The sequence below is a fragment of the Perna viridis genome, chromosome 3 (assembly GCF_037379345.1).
Source record: "Perna viridis isolate PV_CMFRI_1.1 ecotype Kerala chromosome 3, ASM3737934v1, whole genome shotgun sequence".
Taxonomy (NCBI): Eukaryota; Metazoa; Mollusca; class Bivalvia; order Mytilida; family Mytilidae; genus Perna; species Perna viridis.
In genome coordinates this window covers 22,167,255-22,182,004 of record NC_142447.1, presented here as the reverse complement: position 1 = coordinate 22,182,004, position 14,750 = coordinate 22,167,255, and the positions used below count along the sequence as shown (strand labels likewise).

The 14,750-nt window shown below is 31.3% G+C and overlaps 1 protein-coding gene across 4 annotated transcripts in view; it reads left to right on the top strand.

The window, feature by feature from the left end:
* The window catches only part of LOC148621447 (uncharacterized), a 36,636-nt gene extending 23,599 nt beyond the window's left edge, over positions 1-13,037 (top strand). For 2 of the 4 annotated variants that reach the window (XM_088575855.1, XM_088575852.1), the window contains exons 10-22: positions 366-474; positions 881-1,051; positions 1,568-1,775; positions 2,132-2,284; positions 3,821-4,005; positions 4,596-4,755; positions 5,879-5,976; positions 6,195-6,281; positions 6,697-6,932; positions 7,457-7,723; positions 8,122-8,194; positions 8,671-8,829; positions 9,155-9,437. In XM_088575855.1, coding sequence (XP_088431981.1) covers positions 366-474; positions 881-1,051; positions 1,568-1,775; positions 2,132-2,284; positions 3,821-4,005; positions 4,596-4,755; positions 5,879-5,976; positions 6,195-6,281; positions 6,697-6,932; positions 7,457-7,723; positions 8,122-8,194; positions 8,671-8,829; positions 9,155-9,292 — 2,044 coding nt within the window. In that variant the 3' untranslated portion in view covers positions 9,293-9,437. Of the gene's footprint in view, positions 1-365; positions 475-880; positions 1,052-1,567; positions 1,776-2,131; positions 2,285-3,820; positions 4,006-4,595; positions 4,756-5,878; positions 5,977-6,194; positions 6,282-6,696; positions 6,933-7,456; positions 7,724-8,121; positions 8,195-8,670; positions 8,830-9,154; positions 9,438-9,791 lie in introns of those variants that run through there. The other 2 variants (XM_088575854.1, XM_088575853.1) reach the window with 2 other exon arrangements.
* The last annotated feature ends 1,713 nt before the right edge of the window (positions 13,038-14,750 follow it).

The following is a 14,750-nucleotide window of genomic DNA, read 5'->3' as shown; positions in this document are numbered from 1 at the left end:
GTGAAATTACAGACTTCATTTTACATTTGATAAATCATTGCTATCTGTATGATAAATTTAAATAATTCCTGTCCATAAAAATTAGTGATAGAGCAAAGCTGTAATGCAATTTTATGTAGTACTTATTGTATTTATCAGGGTCTGATCGCCATATGTATTTCATCTGTCTTCAGGATTGTCTAAACCATTGGGACTAGCCAGGAACTAGTCATTCTCTTTATAAGATAATCCTTAATTTGTTCACTTAATATAAAATCAGAAATTTAAAAAAAAAACAAAAACTCAAATACAATGTATTGATATCAGATCATATACATGATTACCTGAAGTTTATTCAAAACTCAAAGTTTTTACTTTAATTGCAGGAATGTCAAGGGTGTATACAGAATGGCCTTGTTTGCCCTCAAAGATATTGAGCCTGGAGAAGAACTGTCTTATGATTACAACTTCCATTCCTACAATATGGATACACAGGTTTGTCTCTGAATCTTAGAGAAACATTGGATTTTATACTTATTATTTTAAGGTAGATTATACCTAAATGTTCTTGTACCTGGAAAGGACTTGTCTGAAATATATAAAATAGTTCTGTGCTGTCCAGAATAAAAATAATTACCTGTGTTACTGTTTTTTTGTTTCGTTTTTTTTTTTTTTCTTGAAATTTTGTATTATATCAGAAGCAGGACCAAATTTTGCAATATAACAATAAGGGAAATTCCACCTGCCTGTTGTATACGGAACATGTATGGTCTAATGACTGCCTTTTGACTTGGGTATGTTTCATTGAAAAAATTCTAGTATGAAAATAGTATAGGTGACTAGTAGAATGTTTCTTGCCTTCAGATATTTTCTATTGTACATTACCTCTTCTTAATTACAGCAAGAATGCAAATGTGGAAGTGACAATTGTCGAGGTGTGATTGGTGGGAGAAGTCAAAGATCAAATGGCCATGTAAAGGTTAAAGAGAAGACAACTCCAGTCAGACCAGTTGGTCGACCACCCAAAGATAAACGGAAGTCTAATAACAAATTGAAGAAATTTAGAGAAAAAGTAAGTGTTGTTTATTTGCAGTGTTAGGTACCTTTGTAATAAATTGATTTTGCATTTTGCTTCTGTGACACATTTTGAGAGAAAAAAGAATGATTATTCTGCAAGAAAGTTTTAGGAATATAGATTTTTCAGTTTGACCTTTTCCAATGGGTATTTAAAACATGACCGAAAGCTTGCAATGTTATTATTCACACTGTAATCGGTTTAATGGACCATGAGTAAGAACGAAAAAGGTATTGGAGGCAATATATAGAAAATGGTTCACTATTTGACCAGACTTCAGTAATCTCTTTACTACAGACCTGTTTGTCTTATTTCAAGACAAATTCTAATTTTGGTTGTCTTTAAAGAAAATGAGTAATAAAATCTTGAACTTTGTGTCATTTTGACATGTCATGGGTATTATGGAGAGAATCATGATTTGTAAATTGTAATTTCCACTCAGAATTCATAGAAACTATGATGAAATTGTAGGGGTAAATAGGGATATATATATATTTTTTTTTTTATTTTCAGCAGAAGCAAGCTCAAGAACAAAGTGCTATTACATTTCCTGTTATGAAACCCATATCAAATAGAGACAGATCAATGGCAAGAAAATTTTCTATATTTCTGGTGCGAAACCTTGACAAAGTTCGTCAGCTAAGAACTAGAGGCCCAGTATCTGAAGGGGACTCAGAAGTAAAGGAAGAATATGTTAAAGCAACTGGATTCAAGAAGAAAGGTAAATGGAAATGTTCAAATTGGATGAACTTTTATATAATTATGCATTTGTATTGTGGTGGAATTGTTTTCACACTTTGAGATTAAAAGAATTCTGTAGACATGAGAAGTGCTTTTTTGTCTTTTTTTTTGTTTTTTGTTGTTTTTTTTTTTAATTAAAAAAAAAATTCAAAACGTCTACTTCATTGGAAAAAGCATTACCAGGGATTGATAAGGAAGTATACATAATATTTAACTGAGTCAAATAACAGGATGATAATTTATATATCTTAATTTATTTAAGAATTGTTATAACCAATTCATTGACTATTTTTCAAGCCTTTTATGTGAAGTTTTCATATTATTTTGTCATTCCAGATGTGTTCATTACCCAGTTGACTGCTTTGAAAACGTCAAGATCTGTTAAGACTAGGCGTTTAGCTTTAGCTGAGGAAAGTACAGAACTTACTCAGACAGCAAGACTTGCACAGATACTGCATCAGATACTGAAGAGTCTTCTTGCTGCCAAAGGTTAGTTGAAGTTAAAAACAAAATTTTGTTTTCCTTTGTAATTAAAGGTTAATGGTTTGGGTTTGATACACAAAATATTTTTTTGTCAAATTGAACATTTTACAGTCTGTTTGAATGTCTTTATAATGCAGGTCATACAAACAGTCAGAATACCAGATTTTGTCATTAGATGCCTGCTTTGACAAGTAACCAACAAATTAAATCACATCATTATTAGATTTGAAGAAGGGAATTAAGGTCGGATGAAAAAGTTCATATCTTGTTACTATAAATGTCATTTGTCATTCAATCGATTCTAGGTTTTGATGTAATGTGCATTTTCAGTACAAGAATTGTAAGAACCTGATATTCTAATAATTTGTCATACTTTTTAAAAGTCATTAACAATTCAAAATCTAAAATATAGATAATTTTAAGGTAATATATTACAATATGTTGAAAGAAGTCTAGAATTACTTTGTCCTATTTCAAGACTGTAAAATATGTGACATGAACATCTAAGGAAATATTGTCAAGGAAGGACAGATAATCACTTCAGTTTCAAGCCAGATGTTACCTTTACTCAAATACAGTGGGTCAAATCAATATAACTGAATTTGTAATATATGTTATGGAACATTCCATTAAATATAGATTATGGCCAATAAGGTACTTTCTGATTTTCCTTCTGTTAGGGTCATTTTTAATAAAATTTGATAGGAAAATACATTAGAATTAAAAAGTGCATAACCTGCACAATTTGACTAGAAGATAAAGGAATTTCATAAGGTAGGGATGCAGATTGTACATCAATGCAATATTGCTTAACGAAGTATAAAATTACTGTGAAATTTTAAATAAAATATTAATAAATTGGGCTGTGGGTTTCCCATGCTATTTATTGCCTTCCTGCTTCTATGATTTATCAAATCAAATATTCATTTATTAAACAAAAGCTGAGATGCCAAAAATGATCTTATAACAGACAACGAATTGTACATAAAATATTTGGTATACTCTTTTTATACCCCAGCAAAATAACCTTTGGTTTACATGTTGAAAACTTAAGCTTAACTCCCCCTAAACAGCTCAGTGGATACTGTTGTAATTTTATAGGTAATGTATGACATGTAGTTGTGCATGAAGAAAGATGATTATTGTTTGATGCAGTAAGGGTTTAAGATGCTTTTACTCCACTGAAATTGGAAAGTATTCTTTGTGTGAGCCCACAGTATTTCTAGTTTCATAAAAAAGAGAAAGTACTTTTATTAATGGGTGCCAATTTCGTGGTTTAGGGGACAATGATTAGTGTGTAGATTCTTGAATTTGTGGTTTTGACTACTCTATCATACAAATGAATAAGAAATCTCCATTTCATTGGGTACCAAATTTCATGGTTTACCAAACCCAAGAAAACTATGAAAATTGATATCCCACGAACAATTATACTTTCACAGTACCATTTTTTAGTTTGCTTCTTAACTGTTAAGTATGAATTAAGTTTTTAGATGATGATCATACTTATGTAATACAAATAATTTATGATTTCTTCCATAGGTGAAGATGGAAAAGAGCTGGCCTCATTCCTGTCTTTACCTTCCAAGAAGAAGCATCCAGAATATTACACAGTGATTGAAAAACCAATTGACTTTCAAGTAATAGAGAAAAACATATCATTGGGAAGATACCCTGATCTCAAAGAATTTGAAACAGATATTAATTTGCTCTTTAAAAATGCAGAGGTTAGTATGTTGTCTTAGGTGTCAAATACTTTGTGATGGATTTGATTTATATTGTTATGTTTTATTCTTGATTTTAACCGAGCTTAAAAGCTCACCTGAGCTTATGTTATCTGTTATTATATGTACTGAATCTAAATATAGTTTTCGTAATTATATTCGTATTTGTAAATATCCACACACTTATAATGGTTCATATTTTTATTGAGTAAGAAGTTTTTAGGTTTGTCCATTCAGATGGTCCCATCCACACATGAAAGTACAGACGTTTTACAAATAGTATTTTATAAATTTATTTAAACAATTATTTAATGTATTATTTTATATGACCACAAAATGTTTGCATTATTGATACCATGGAATACTGACTGTATCATTTTGAAATTGTGCAAAATGAAAATAAGAAAAAAAACAATGAAAAACTTCTTACAGTGCACCTGCCCTTTGCTATTTTCTTACGTACAATCTTAGACTCAAAACTTACTGGAGTGGGCTTTTTCAACAAGGGTAACAGAATCTTTGGAAACTTTCCAACTTTAAGGAAAAAGCTACATTGCACCCTTCATTATTCACAATCTGTCTTATATTTTCAGAGATACTGTGGAAAAACTTCATGGATGGGAGATCTTATTAAGAAGTTACGTCAGATATATGCAAGTGCTAGAACAGAAGTACTACCTCTACTCGAAGATGTACTTGGTGAAACTGTCCAATCATTCGTGACAGACACTGAAACATCAACTGTTGTTAAAGGTGGGTATGACAGCAATGAAGTTATAGCTAACAGGAATTAAGTGCAGCTAAAACAGGTTATGGTCAGTTCAGATTCTTTGGTATTCACTGGACTGGCATTTATACAGTCAAACCTCGGTATCTTGAACTCCATGGGATCATTCAAATGTGTTAGAGTAATCGGGAAGTTGAGAAATTAAAATTTGTAGATTTCAGTATTTGTTTTCGTTACGGGTCCAAGTTCAATTTAATCATAAGAAATTGCTTACTACCTACGACATTTGTTTAGTTCCTGGATATTTTGCATTCGCTTTCGATGCTATTTTTCATGTTGCTTTGTGTACATTAAAAATGCTTTGTTTGATTTAAAAAAAATTTCAGAATTTGAGTTCATCAACGATTTGTTTTCATTTTATTTTCTTCGATGCATTCATCTTGCTGACTTCAGAATATTCTTGAACTTCAATCAGTAGTATGTTAGATTAAAACAACCTAATTAGTGATGACTTAATTATTACCTGTAATTACCTTAAATGACACTGTGATTAATGATAGGGTTTCAGTTTTTCGTAACTTTTATTACCCAAGCTGACAAAATGGTAGATGAGTTGGAGTAAGTGAGGGTTATTCTCTAAGATTTTTTATCAAACAGACCGACTAGTCAGTTCAAGTATTTGAGAAATCGAAGTTCAAGAAATCCAAGTTTATTTATATTGATTATATAGGAGAAAAGGATGGTACTTTGAGTTGTGTTAAAAATCTGGGGTGTTTGAGCCATCCGAGTTCGAGCGAGTGAAGTTAGACTCTAATTGTTTTTGCTTGTCTGTCTGTCATAAAATTTGTGCTCTCTTTGTATCCAGTCTTGGAGTGATATTAAGATATTAGATATTAAGTATAATGTGTAGTGAATTTCTCATCCTGACATGCATGACATGTTTGCTTTATGACATGAACAGTCCTTTCCTTCAAAATTCTCAATAACTGGCCTCAATATGATGGTCATGTAGGATTCAACTGGCCTGAAACATGAAAAGTACACATCATTTCACCTGCCCAAATAAATTTTTACTAGCCCAGGCTTTGGGCTAGTGCCTTAAGGTGAGCATTGTATGAAACCACAATCAGTCAGTCATAACTATTACAGATCATATACAAGAGGAAGATGAAGAAGAGGAGGTTATTAGATGTGTTTGTGGTATTTATAGAGATGAAGGACTCATGATACAGTGTGAAAAATGTTTTGTAAGTATCTGAAAATTCTTACAATATTTCTTATGTTTATATAATATAATATATTTAATTTGTAAAATATAAACATGTTTTTTGTGAAAAATAAGAATTTTTAAAAAATTTCTGAACCAACATGTTATGAACATTTTTTCATTAATTGTAAACATACTGGTTATCAAAAAAGGATGGAAGTGAAATAATCTTAATTTATTTTGATTTTTTTATGGCAGATATGGCAGCATTGTGATTGTATGAAAATAAAAGGAGATGTTGAGAATTACCTTTGTGAGTTGTGCAATCCAAGGCAGGTTAGCAAGGTGAGTTAGGAAAAACTCTTATCCTCCACTAATTGTACTATGTACATGGATACAACATATTTCTGATCTGGATGTACAGTAGTTTGTGTAATAATCTCTTGGAAACTTACCATAAGTGACAAAACTAAACAGCATAATAATCCTTTTCCAAAGTGTTTTTAAAGACTAGACTCATCATACATTAATTGCTTCATGTTTTGATGATAATTTTTAGGTTTATTTTTTCTTTTTTTAAAGGAACCTTGCTTTTGTTTTGCATTTAACTTAAAAAATGTTTCCAAGTTATATGATTTTAAGGGGGAAAAAACAAGTGTGACATGTAAATAACTTGGTTTTACACGTCTGTTTATTACAGAGAGAACACCTTATTTCTTTTATACACACATGTATCTAAATTTGTTTTATTGTATTGTAGGAAATCTTAGCAGACCCACAACCAGATGACGGGACACCAGGATGGACCTATTACATGACATTAATGAGGGATGAGATTCAGGTTCGTGTGGGGGACTGTGTGTATGTTCTCAGGGATGTACCCATGTCAAAAGACATCAGTATTGATAGTGTGAAAACATCACACAAACTTGTGGCAGAAATAGGTCCAGACAAACTAGATATCTTCAGGATAGAAAGACTGTGGAAAGATGAAAAGTAAGTAGCAATGGGTGTATTCAAATGTTTGTGCCAAAAAATGAAAGTTTAATATTGTTGTTAGCTCAGACTACACATTGGTTGCTGACCTTCGTGACACAATGTGTATGTATGTAATCAAAATGAAGTGTTCATATACCTTTTGAACTACAACCCCACTTCTCCTAATAGAGAGAAAGGTGTATTCTTACCTATCCTCTCTCTTACTCTTTTTATTTAATGAACACCTATTACGCTAGAGCTACAGATTTTTGATTTGCTTAACTTCAGCTCATGTGTAAACTGATCATTTGTAAGTGCTACTGTGAAAGTACTATTGCTCATGGGGTACTAATTTTTTTGTGATTTTTGTGGGTAGACCAAACCACAAAATTTGGTTCCCAATGAAAATAAGAGATTCCTGTTGATGTGAAAACTGCAAACTTAAAAACCATGAATGCAAGAAATGATTTTCACAAATTAAACTACCTTCACCTAAAAGATGCATATAAACATGTAATTTTGGAATTTCTTTCTAATTACAGTCAGTGCAATTTTGCCTTTGGTCATAACTATTATCGACCGCATGAAACATTCCATGAGCCGTCCAGGAAGTTTTTTCCAAATGAGGTTTTCCGAATGCCCTTGTATGAGATGATACCGCTGGAAACAGTAATAGGCAGCTGTTGTGTGATGGATCTCAATACCTACTGTAAAGGTCGACCTAAGAGTGTCAGGGAACAAGATGTTTATGTATGTGAATACCGCTTGGATAAAACTGCTCACCTCTTTTACAAGATCTCAAAACATCCGTAAGTAAAAAGTTACTCTTCTGTATATGTAGGTACTCAATTTATCAAACAAGGATAAACTTAAGAAACATAATTCTTCTGACTTCTTGGAACTGAATTATTCCATGGAAACAAGGATATTCGCCTTTCTTGACCTTCCTTCATCTGTCATAATTTTTTTCCCTAAAAGTAAGATGCTGTATAGTTTTTTTTTTTTTACATCTGTTTAAATGCTGCTCAGGTGTTGTTGTTGTTTTTTTTTGGTTTTTTTTGTTTTTTTTGTTTGTTTTTGGTTTTTTTTTATCTGTTAAAATGGTAAATATGGTCTAATGTTTTTTTTATTTGTAAATGTATCTTTCATGATGGAAAAAGTTGATATGGTATACATTGTGACATATTTATTTAATGTGTATTTGCAGGTATGCCATTAACACCAAATCATACTGTTTTGACAAGTATCCGCAACGAATTAATCCTAAGAGGACATATTCAGTAAGTTTTTGGTCTTTGTTCTATTGAAATATCAGTTACAACTCAGTTATAAGACTTACTACATCAATGTGACAATAGAGCAGGATGATAAATTTCACAACGATAAATGGTGAGGATTGAACTTTGAATCTCTGGCACCATAAGCCATTGGATTGCAGTATCTCAAACAACCAGTGAGAGCCAGAGCTACAATATCCAACAATTGCAAATTGATACAATGACAAGTATTTTAAATAGCAATTGGAACATCATCATAATAAAGTATTTTAAAGACTATTTTTTATTCATTGTCAGGATGTGAATGATTTTGTTGAGCTTACTTGACTAGCTATGAATTCCTTAGCAAATGATAAATATCTTTAGAAGAAAAAATACAACACAATTTCTGTGCTGTATGTTAGTTTGTCTTGAAATTTCAACACCCCCAAAAAAAATATAGTTTAAAAATAAAATTGAGATATTTCTGTCATTTTCAGCCTCATGAAGTACCAGAGGCTTATAAGACAAAGATTAGACCTGATAGGCAGGTTGTCCAATCAAGTTCATTGAAAAAGAAAAAGAAGAAGACAAAAGCTAAAGATATAAAACTAATACAAATTGAAGAAGAAGACTACCTTAAAATGGAAGCTCAAAAGGTGGGTAAATGTTATCAGAATGGTTTGTTTTGCTGTACCTTTGCGTGTATTGAAATCAGATTTCCGGATTTTGGTAATTAACTTGCATGGATATGACAAGTTCTGATAAATTCGAAGAACTTATTTTCCTTGATCGGACTTATAAACTAAGAATCTTATTTGTTCCTCTTTTGAGACCAAGGTGAGTGAATCATGGATTTTCAGTATCCACTTCCTGTACTGTGTATATTCTCACACATGTCAATATAGCGATTTAATAATTTAGCTTGTTTGCATTGGTTTCAATTGTATTACAGTATTTAACCAAGTACTTTATTTTTTATAGTTAAAAGACAAGAAGAACCGGCTAGATAAGATTATGCTAAAGATGTTAGCTGGAGTGCCGGGAAAACAGAAGATGGACTTGTCCTATCTATTGGACAGTAAACGACAGAGTAAGAAGCCTCACACCATAGACGTGTGACAGTAGATAAATGTCCACTATATTGGACAATATAAATGACAGAGACTTATATTACACATCTGGGACTATGGAATGGTTATTTAGATTGGTCTTCTCAATCATGTCATTAATTTCAATATCAGATCTTAAGAAGAGTGCTGAAATGTATTAAGCTATCAGTTCATTGAGAAGCCAAATTTAAAGATAGATGCTCAATGGCCGTCAATTTATTAATGAAATGTGAAAGTTTTATCTTGATTGTCTTCTCATAAACACCTTCATGAGATCTGTGAAAATTTGATTATTTAATTTTCTTTGCAATTCCTTTCTAATGTTTCTGTATGTACTGTTGAAATATTTTACAGGTACAATGTATGATGTTAAAGAGTTATTCCCCTTTGTGCTGTGTTCAGTGGGTGTTTCAGCAATTGTTAGTTCATTTTTCACTTGTGCCATAAATGTTATACAATTTAACATTTCTTAGCTTGAACCATCGATTAAAATTTGACCTATATTTCAGACCGACTGGATAAATAGCATAAAGAGGAACGTGTGAGGCGATTGACTGAAGATCAAAACCATCTGAAGGATGTAAAACTTCTTAATTTATTGTAGTGGTGTAGACAAAAATGGTAATCCATTCTAAAAATATAATGGCCAGTGGAGGAAACCAGAGTTTTCCTCTGTCCAGTATTGGTTTTCATTTATAGTTGTCCTGAGTTTAACCCAATAAAACTTACCTACTGGCTTATTTGAGTAGAAACCAATAGGTGCTTTCATGTTAAAATCTATAAAACTAGATCTTTTTTCTTGAAAAAAAATTTATTATTTTTGAAGATAGAAATTCAAATTGATTTTCACAGGTACAGCATTTTTATGATAAAACCTTGTATGGAAGTACCTATTTTTACCATCCTAAAATATTCTTTCTACAAAAATCAATTTTCTAGACCTTAATAACTGACTTGTATCAAGTTGTGAATTCAAAATAATTTTAAAATGGAGTTTGCTCTAACTTCCTTTAGAGAAACCAATCGAAGTCATTATGGCTGAAATACTAGTAGACAACCTTATTGAACATTATGTGTTTTATGCAACAGTAGTCATACTATACATACACCCAATACATTAGTGTCAAAACATAAAGAGTATATTGATATGTAAATAGAAGACTTACTAGCTGTTGTCTGTTATATCTTGTTATGTTAGTGGATAGAAATACCAGAAATTTTACTGTTATTCACTTATTTCCTTGGACTATGCAAATACTTACTTCATGCTGTCATAATTGTGTATCACTGCCTTAGATTATGTATTATATAAGATTCTATAGCCTAGCCTAGCTAGGACTTGTACATACTATCTAATCATGTAAATTTATGTGGAAAATCCAATTTATGTAGTTATAAACTAAGCCATGGCATTCATCGATACTCCTCATGTTTTAAGATTAGTGTTCAGAGCCCTGTGAACCAGGCAGCAAGTCGTTAAGTGAGGGCGTGTACATTTTTGTGTTGAGTATGTAATACTCAATGATATATAAAATGTTGTTATGTTTAAATCTGTACATTTTGAATCATGTGTCAATTTTTTTTCATAACATTTTAATTAAATGTCAATAATTGTATAGAATTTGCCATCTTTTTTCTTTTTGGTTTTTGCTATAGGTTGTTATATTTATTATTGGGGTGCTTTTACATGTTGTTATTTGTCATTTTCATTTATTAAATGTTGCAACACCAAACTTAAATGTATTTTGAACAAAATTGTACACATTTTTTAATCATTGCTTAAATCTCATTTATATTGTGATCTTTTATTCCAATTTATTCCATTTTTTATTTCACACCTTTTTTTTCAAGCTGTTTTTATTTTATTTATTGCTTTTAAAGCTTTGCAACCATATGTACTTAAAAATGGCTACTGTTTATATGACATTATTTCATGCAAACTTTTAATGTTAGGGCAGTGTATGGGCTTTAATGTTTTTAGATACAAATAGAAATTTTTATCATTAAAGATCAAAATGCTGTAAAGTTAGATTTTCCAAAGAAAGTTATTTGTTACCTACTTTTGCCTGGAGTTGGCAGTATATTTGTAATCAAGAAAAACCTTTCCTTTGCTTCTGTATATATATTCTTATAATGAAGTTACTATGATGAATGAAACTAAAATATTAATTAGTGCTAATATACTATCTCAGGAATTTCATGTTCTATTGTAAAAGGCACTTGTTTCTTTTCAGTCTGAAAAAAAATATGCTTATCTAGTTGAATTTAACTGACGAATAGAGTTAATTTCACAAAATTTTATTAGCACCATTTTAAAATGCCTTAATCACATTGGAAATGTACCTTTCAATTAATTCACTAGTCCATTCTTTTGTTTTATAATTCAGATCACCTTTAGACAAACTTCTAGGATGGTATTTTAAGATTTTTGAAGATTCATTACACTTAATTATGTGGGTTTTTTTATTAGTAGAAAAAAATTGCTGAACCCTCTTTTTTAGAGATAAAAATCTATTTTACTTGGATATGGAATAAACAAGTGCCTCTGTCTTTGAGATAGACTCAATCATGGCCATCGGAGATGAATGACATTTCCTTCATATCAAACTTGCATCTTTCCAATAAATATCATGAATTTTGAAATTTAGTAGTACTGTTCCATCTATGGATCATGCATAAGGATTAAAGCACACCTAAATTTACCTGGAGAAAAATTTCTTGAAATCACTATTCATTTTTTATTAATAATTTGTTCCATGTTTGTGTTGGGTAAAAGGCACATTTTTGTAATCAAAGAGTACAGGGTATTTCCCTTCTCAAATGTTAGGAATTTGTGAAACCAACAATAAACTGTCCAAAAACAGTCATCTAGAAGAAATAGAACAGTTTGTCCTCCTGTTTGAGCCATTGAGTGCATTTTCCCTATCAAAAGCAGAAATATCATTTTTAAATAAGTCATCCAATGCATGATTCTTAGGTAGACCAGTACGGTAGAAAGTGAACAGAAGGTTTTTTTTATATCTTTGATTTCAACATTTTTTTTCAAAAGCACAACAAAAATATACATTTTCAGAATCATTATTGTAAGTCAAGTACCTGGTCTATGGATGAATTGGATCTCTCTTTTGTTCTCTGGTTTTCTTTGAATTATTTTTTTGCAATGGATGTTTTAGCGTTCTGCTTTAGGTGGACAAAAAAAATTCTTGCAAAATGAGCTCAGAAATGATGCATTTATTGTTTTACCTAAAGTAAAGCTTGTTACCCACTAAAGGGAAATATTTTTAATCGAAGAGTTGATTAGCAAAAATTCTTAAATATTTTACTTTGATATGTGCAATTTTGCTGTAATTTACCATTTTTATTATAAGGCACATTTTTCTTTTTGGAAAAATATTGAATTTTTAGAGATATTTGTGAAAAAAATAATGAGATTTTTAATGAATGGTTGTCAACCACTCAATACTGCCATATGATTTAGGTAGCATTCAAATTTTAACTCAAGTTGTTTTTAGTCAGTGAGTATGGATATATTCACAAAAACCATGGGTACCTGTAGGCATCTTGAGTGGATAAATGAATGCAACCTAAGCTGTCTGTTGTTATTATTCTGTTATAGAAGGAAGGGGAGGTAACCTAATATTGTCTGCTTGTTTTTCTGACGATCAAACTTGACATTCATTGTTGCTTGTCATATCCATAGTGATTTGACTGCCCAGTTATTTGGGACCGACACAAAATAAAAGAAATGAAAACAGTTTTATGTTCTTATTATCAAGATTTGTTCCTTAAAAAAAGAACCATGTTAAATGGCTGAATAATGTACATGTAGTCTTGAATCTGAAAAGACACTTCTAAAAGGTTTTTAAAGGTAGAGCTATGTGTGATGACTTTTTTTATTTCTAAGAATACGCTACAGCCTAAAACAATATGAAAAATATTCAAATACAATCAATTTTCATGTATTCAAGTCAAAAGAAATAAGGACCTATCAGCCACTAACATCTTAAAACAATTGGCGAAGCCAGTTTTCATAGACTCTATTCAAAGTACGACAATGATCAGCCATTAGCTACCAAGTTGTAGGCCTTCAATAAACTGAACTATATCAAAAGATTTGTATTTGAGTTTAGTCTTTGACCATAATTTGTACTGATGAATATTTGAAAATATTATTTATATAACCTAATTACTAAAAGGTTGGGGCATCAACCCAATAAAAAAAAATTACTAAATTGTATAATAAACAGGAAGTAGGTGAGGCAGAAATCCTGGAAATGAGAGACATTATACAAGGCGTGCAAAACAATATACTTAATATCTAAGCATTCCATCCTATACAAACTGAGAAATCTGTTGCAAAAATATCCATTGAACTACTAAGTCCTATGATAAACAGGAAGATGAGCAAGGAACCTGGAAAGAGGAGAAACAGTATGTGTTGCCACGTAAATATCTAATCATTCCCTCCATTGGAAGCTTAGAAATTTGTTACAGTAAAGTGTAACAAAGTGATTGCAATATAGGCCACAATCTTATTGCAACCTGTTCCTTGTACAAGGTCATTGAGATCCATACGCAAATACTAGTTATTTTCGAGAAAATGCTTGTTTTTTCCCTTTCTGACCTCAAAAGTTACAGCAATACCCCTAAAAAAATCAAGCCAAATTCTTTTATAGTGTGGAACCTTGTACTGCAACTTCATAGAGGTCCACAAGTTGTCTGTTAAAGGAGACGCGACACAAAAAATATCATTTTACAAATGTTTATATTTATAAAAAGTAGTATTTTCAGATACGAGTATAATAAACTTTTTCTCACCAAGTTAGTGCTAAATAAAGTTAGAATGATTTATTTGTGCTTTCACAACAACCTAATTAATATGGAAGTGCTATGTCATTGGTTCTCAATCTCCATTTGGGTACATTGATGTGCCTGAAAAAATTGCTAAATCATTTGAAAACAGTATAAAACTTCGTATATATGATGCAGAGGGGTCCACTGATCTGTGTATGGGTGCAATAATCGTGTTTTTCGCACACTATTTTTAGGACTTTAACAGGATGGTACAACTAAAATAGTGACACTGTGTATCCTTCTTTCTTTGGCGCTGGGTTATAATAAACAAGCCTGGTAGACTTAATTAGGACCAAGAGACAGCATGGGGCCTCTTTTATCTTTACATGGTTCGGCGACCTGTGACACAGGTGTCAACACGTGTAGGACTTGGATAACAATTGAAATATAAATAAATTTCTTTTGTCTTACGGTTCTGAAATAAATCAATTTACATGGAGAATTTGACACAATACACAGTATATAATAGGTGACCCAAGTTGAGTTTACAGGAGGTTTTCTCGTGCGGACAATATGTTTTTATAGGTCAGTTAAAATATTTAACTTTTGCAAAAAATGTTTAGAACACGAGAAAGCTTCAGCACGAAACTCTTTTGGGTAATCAAATAAAATTA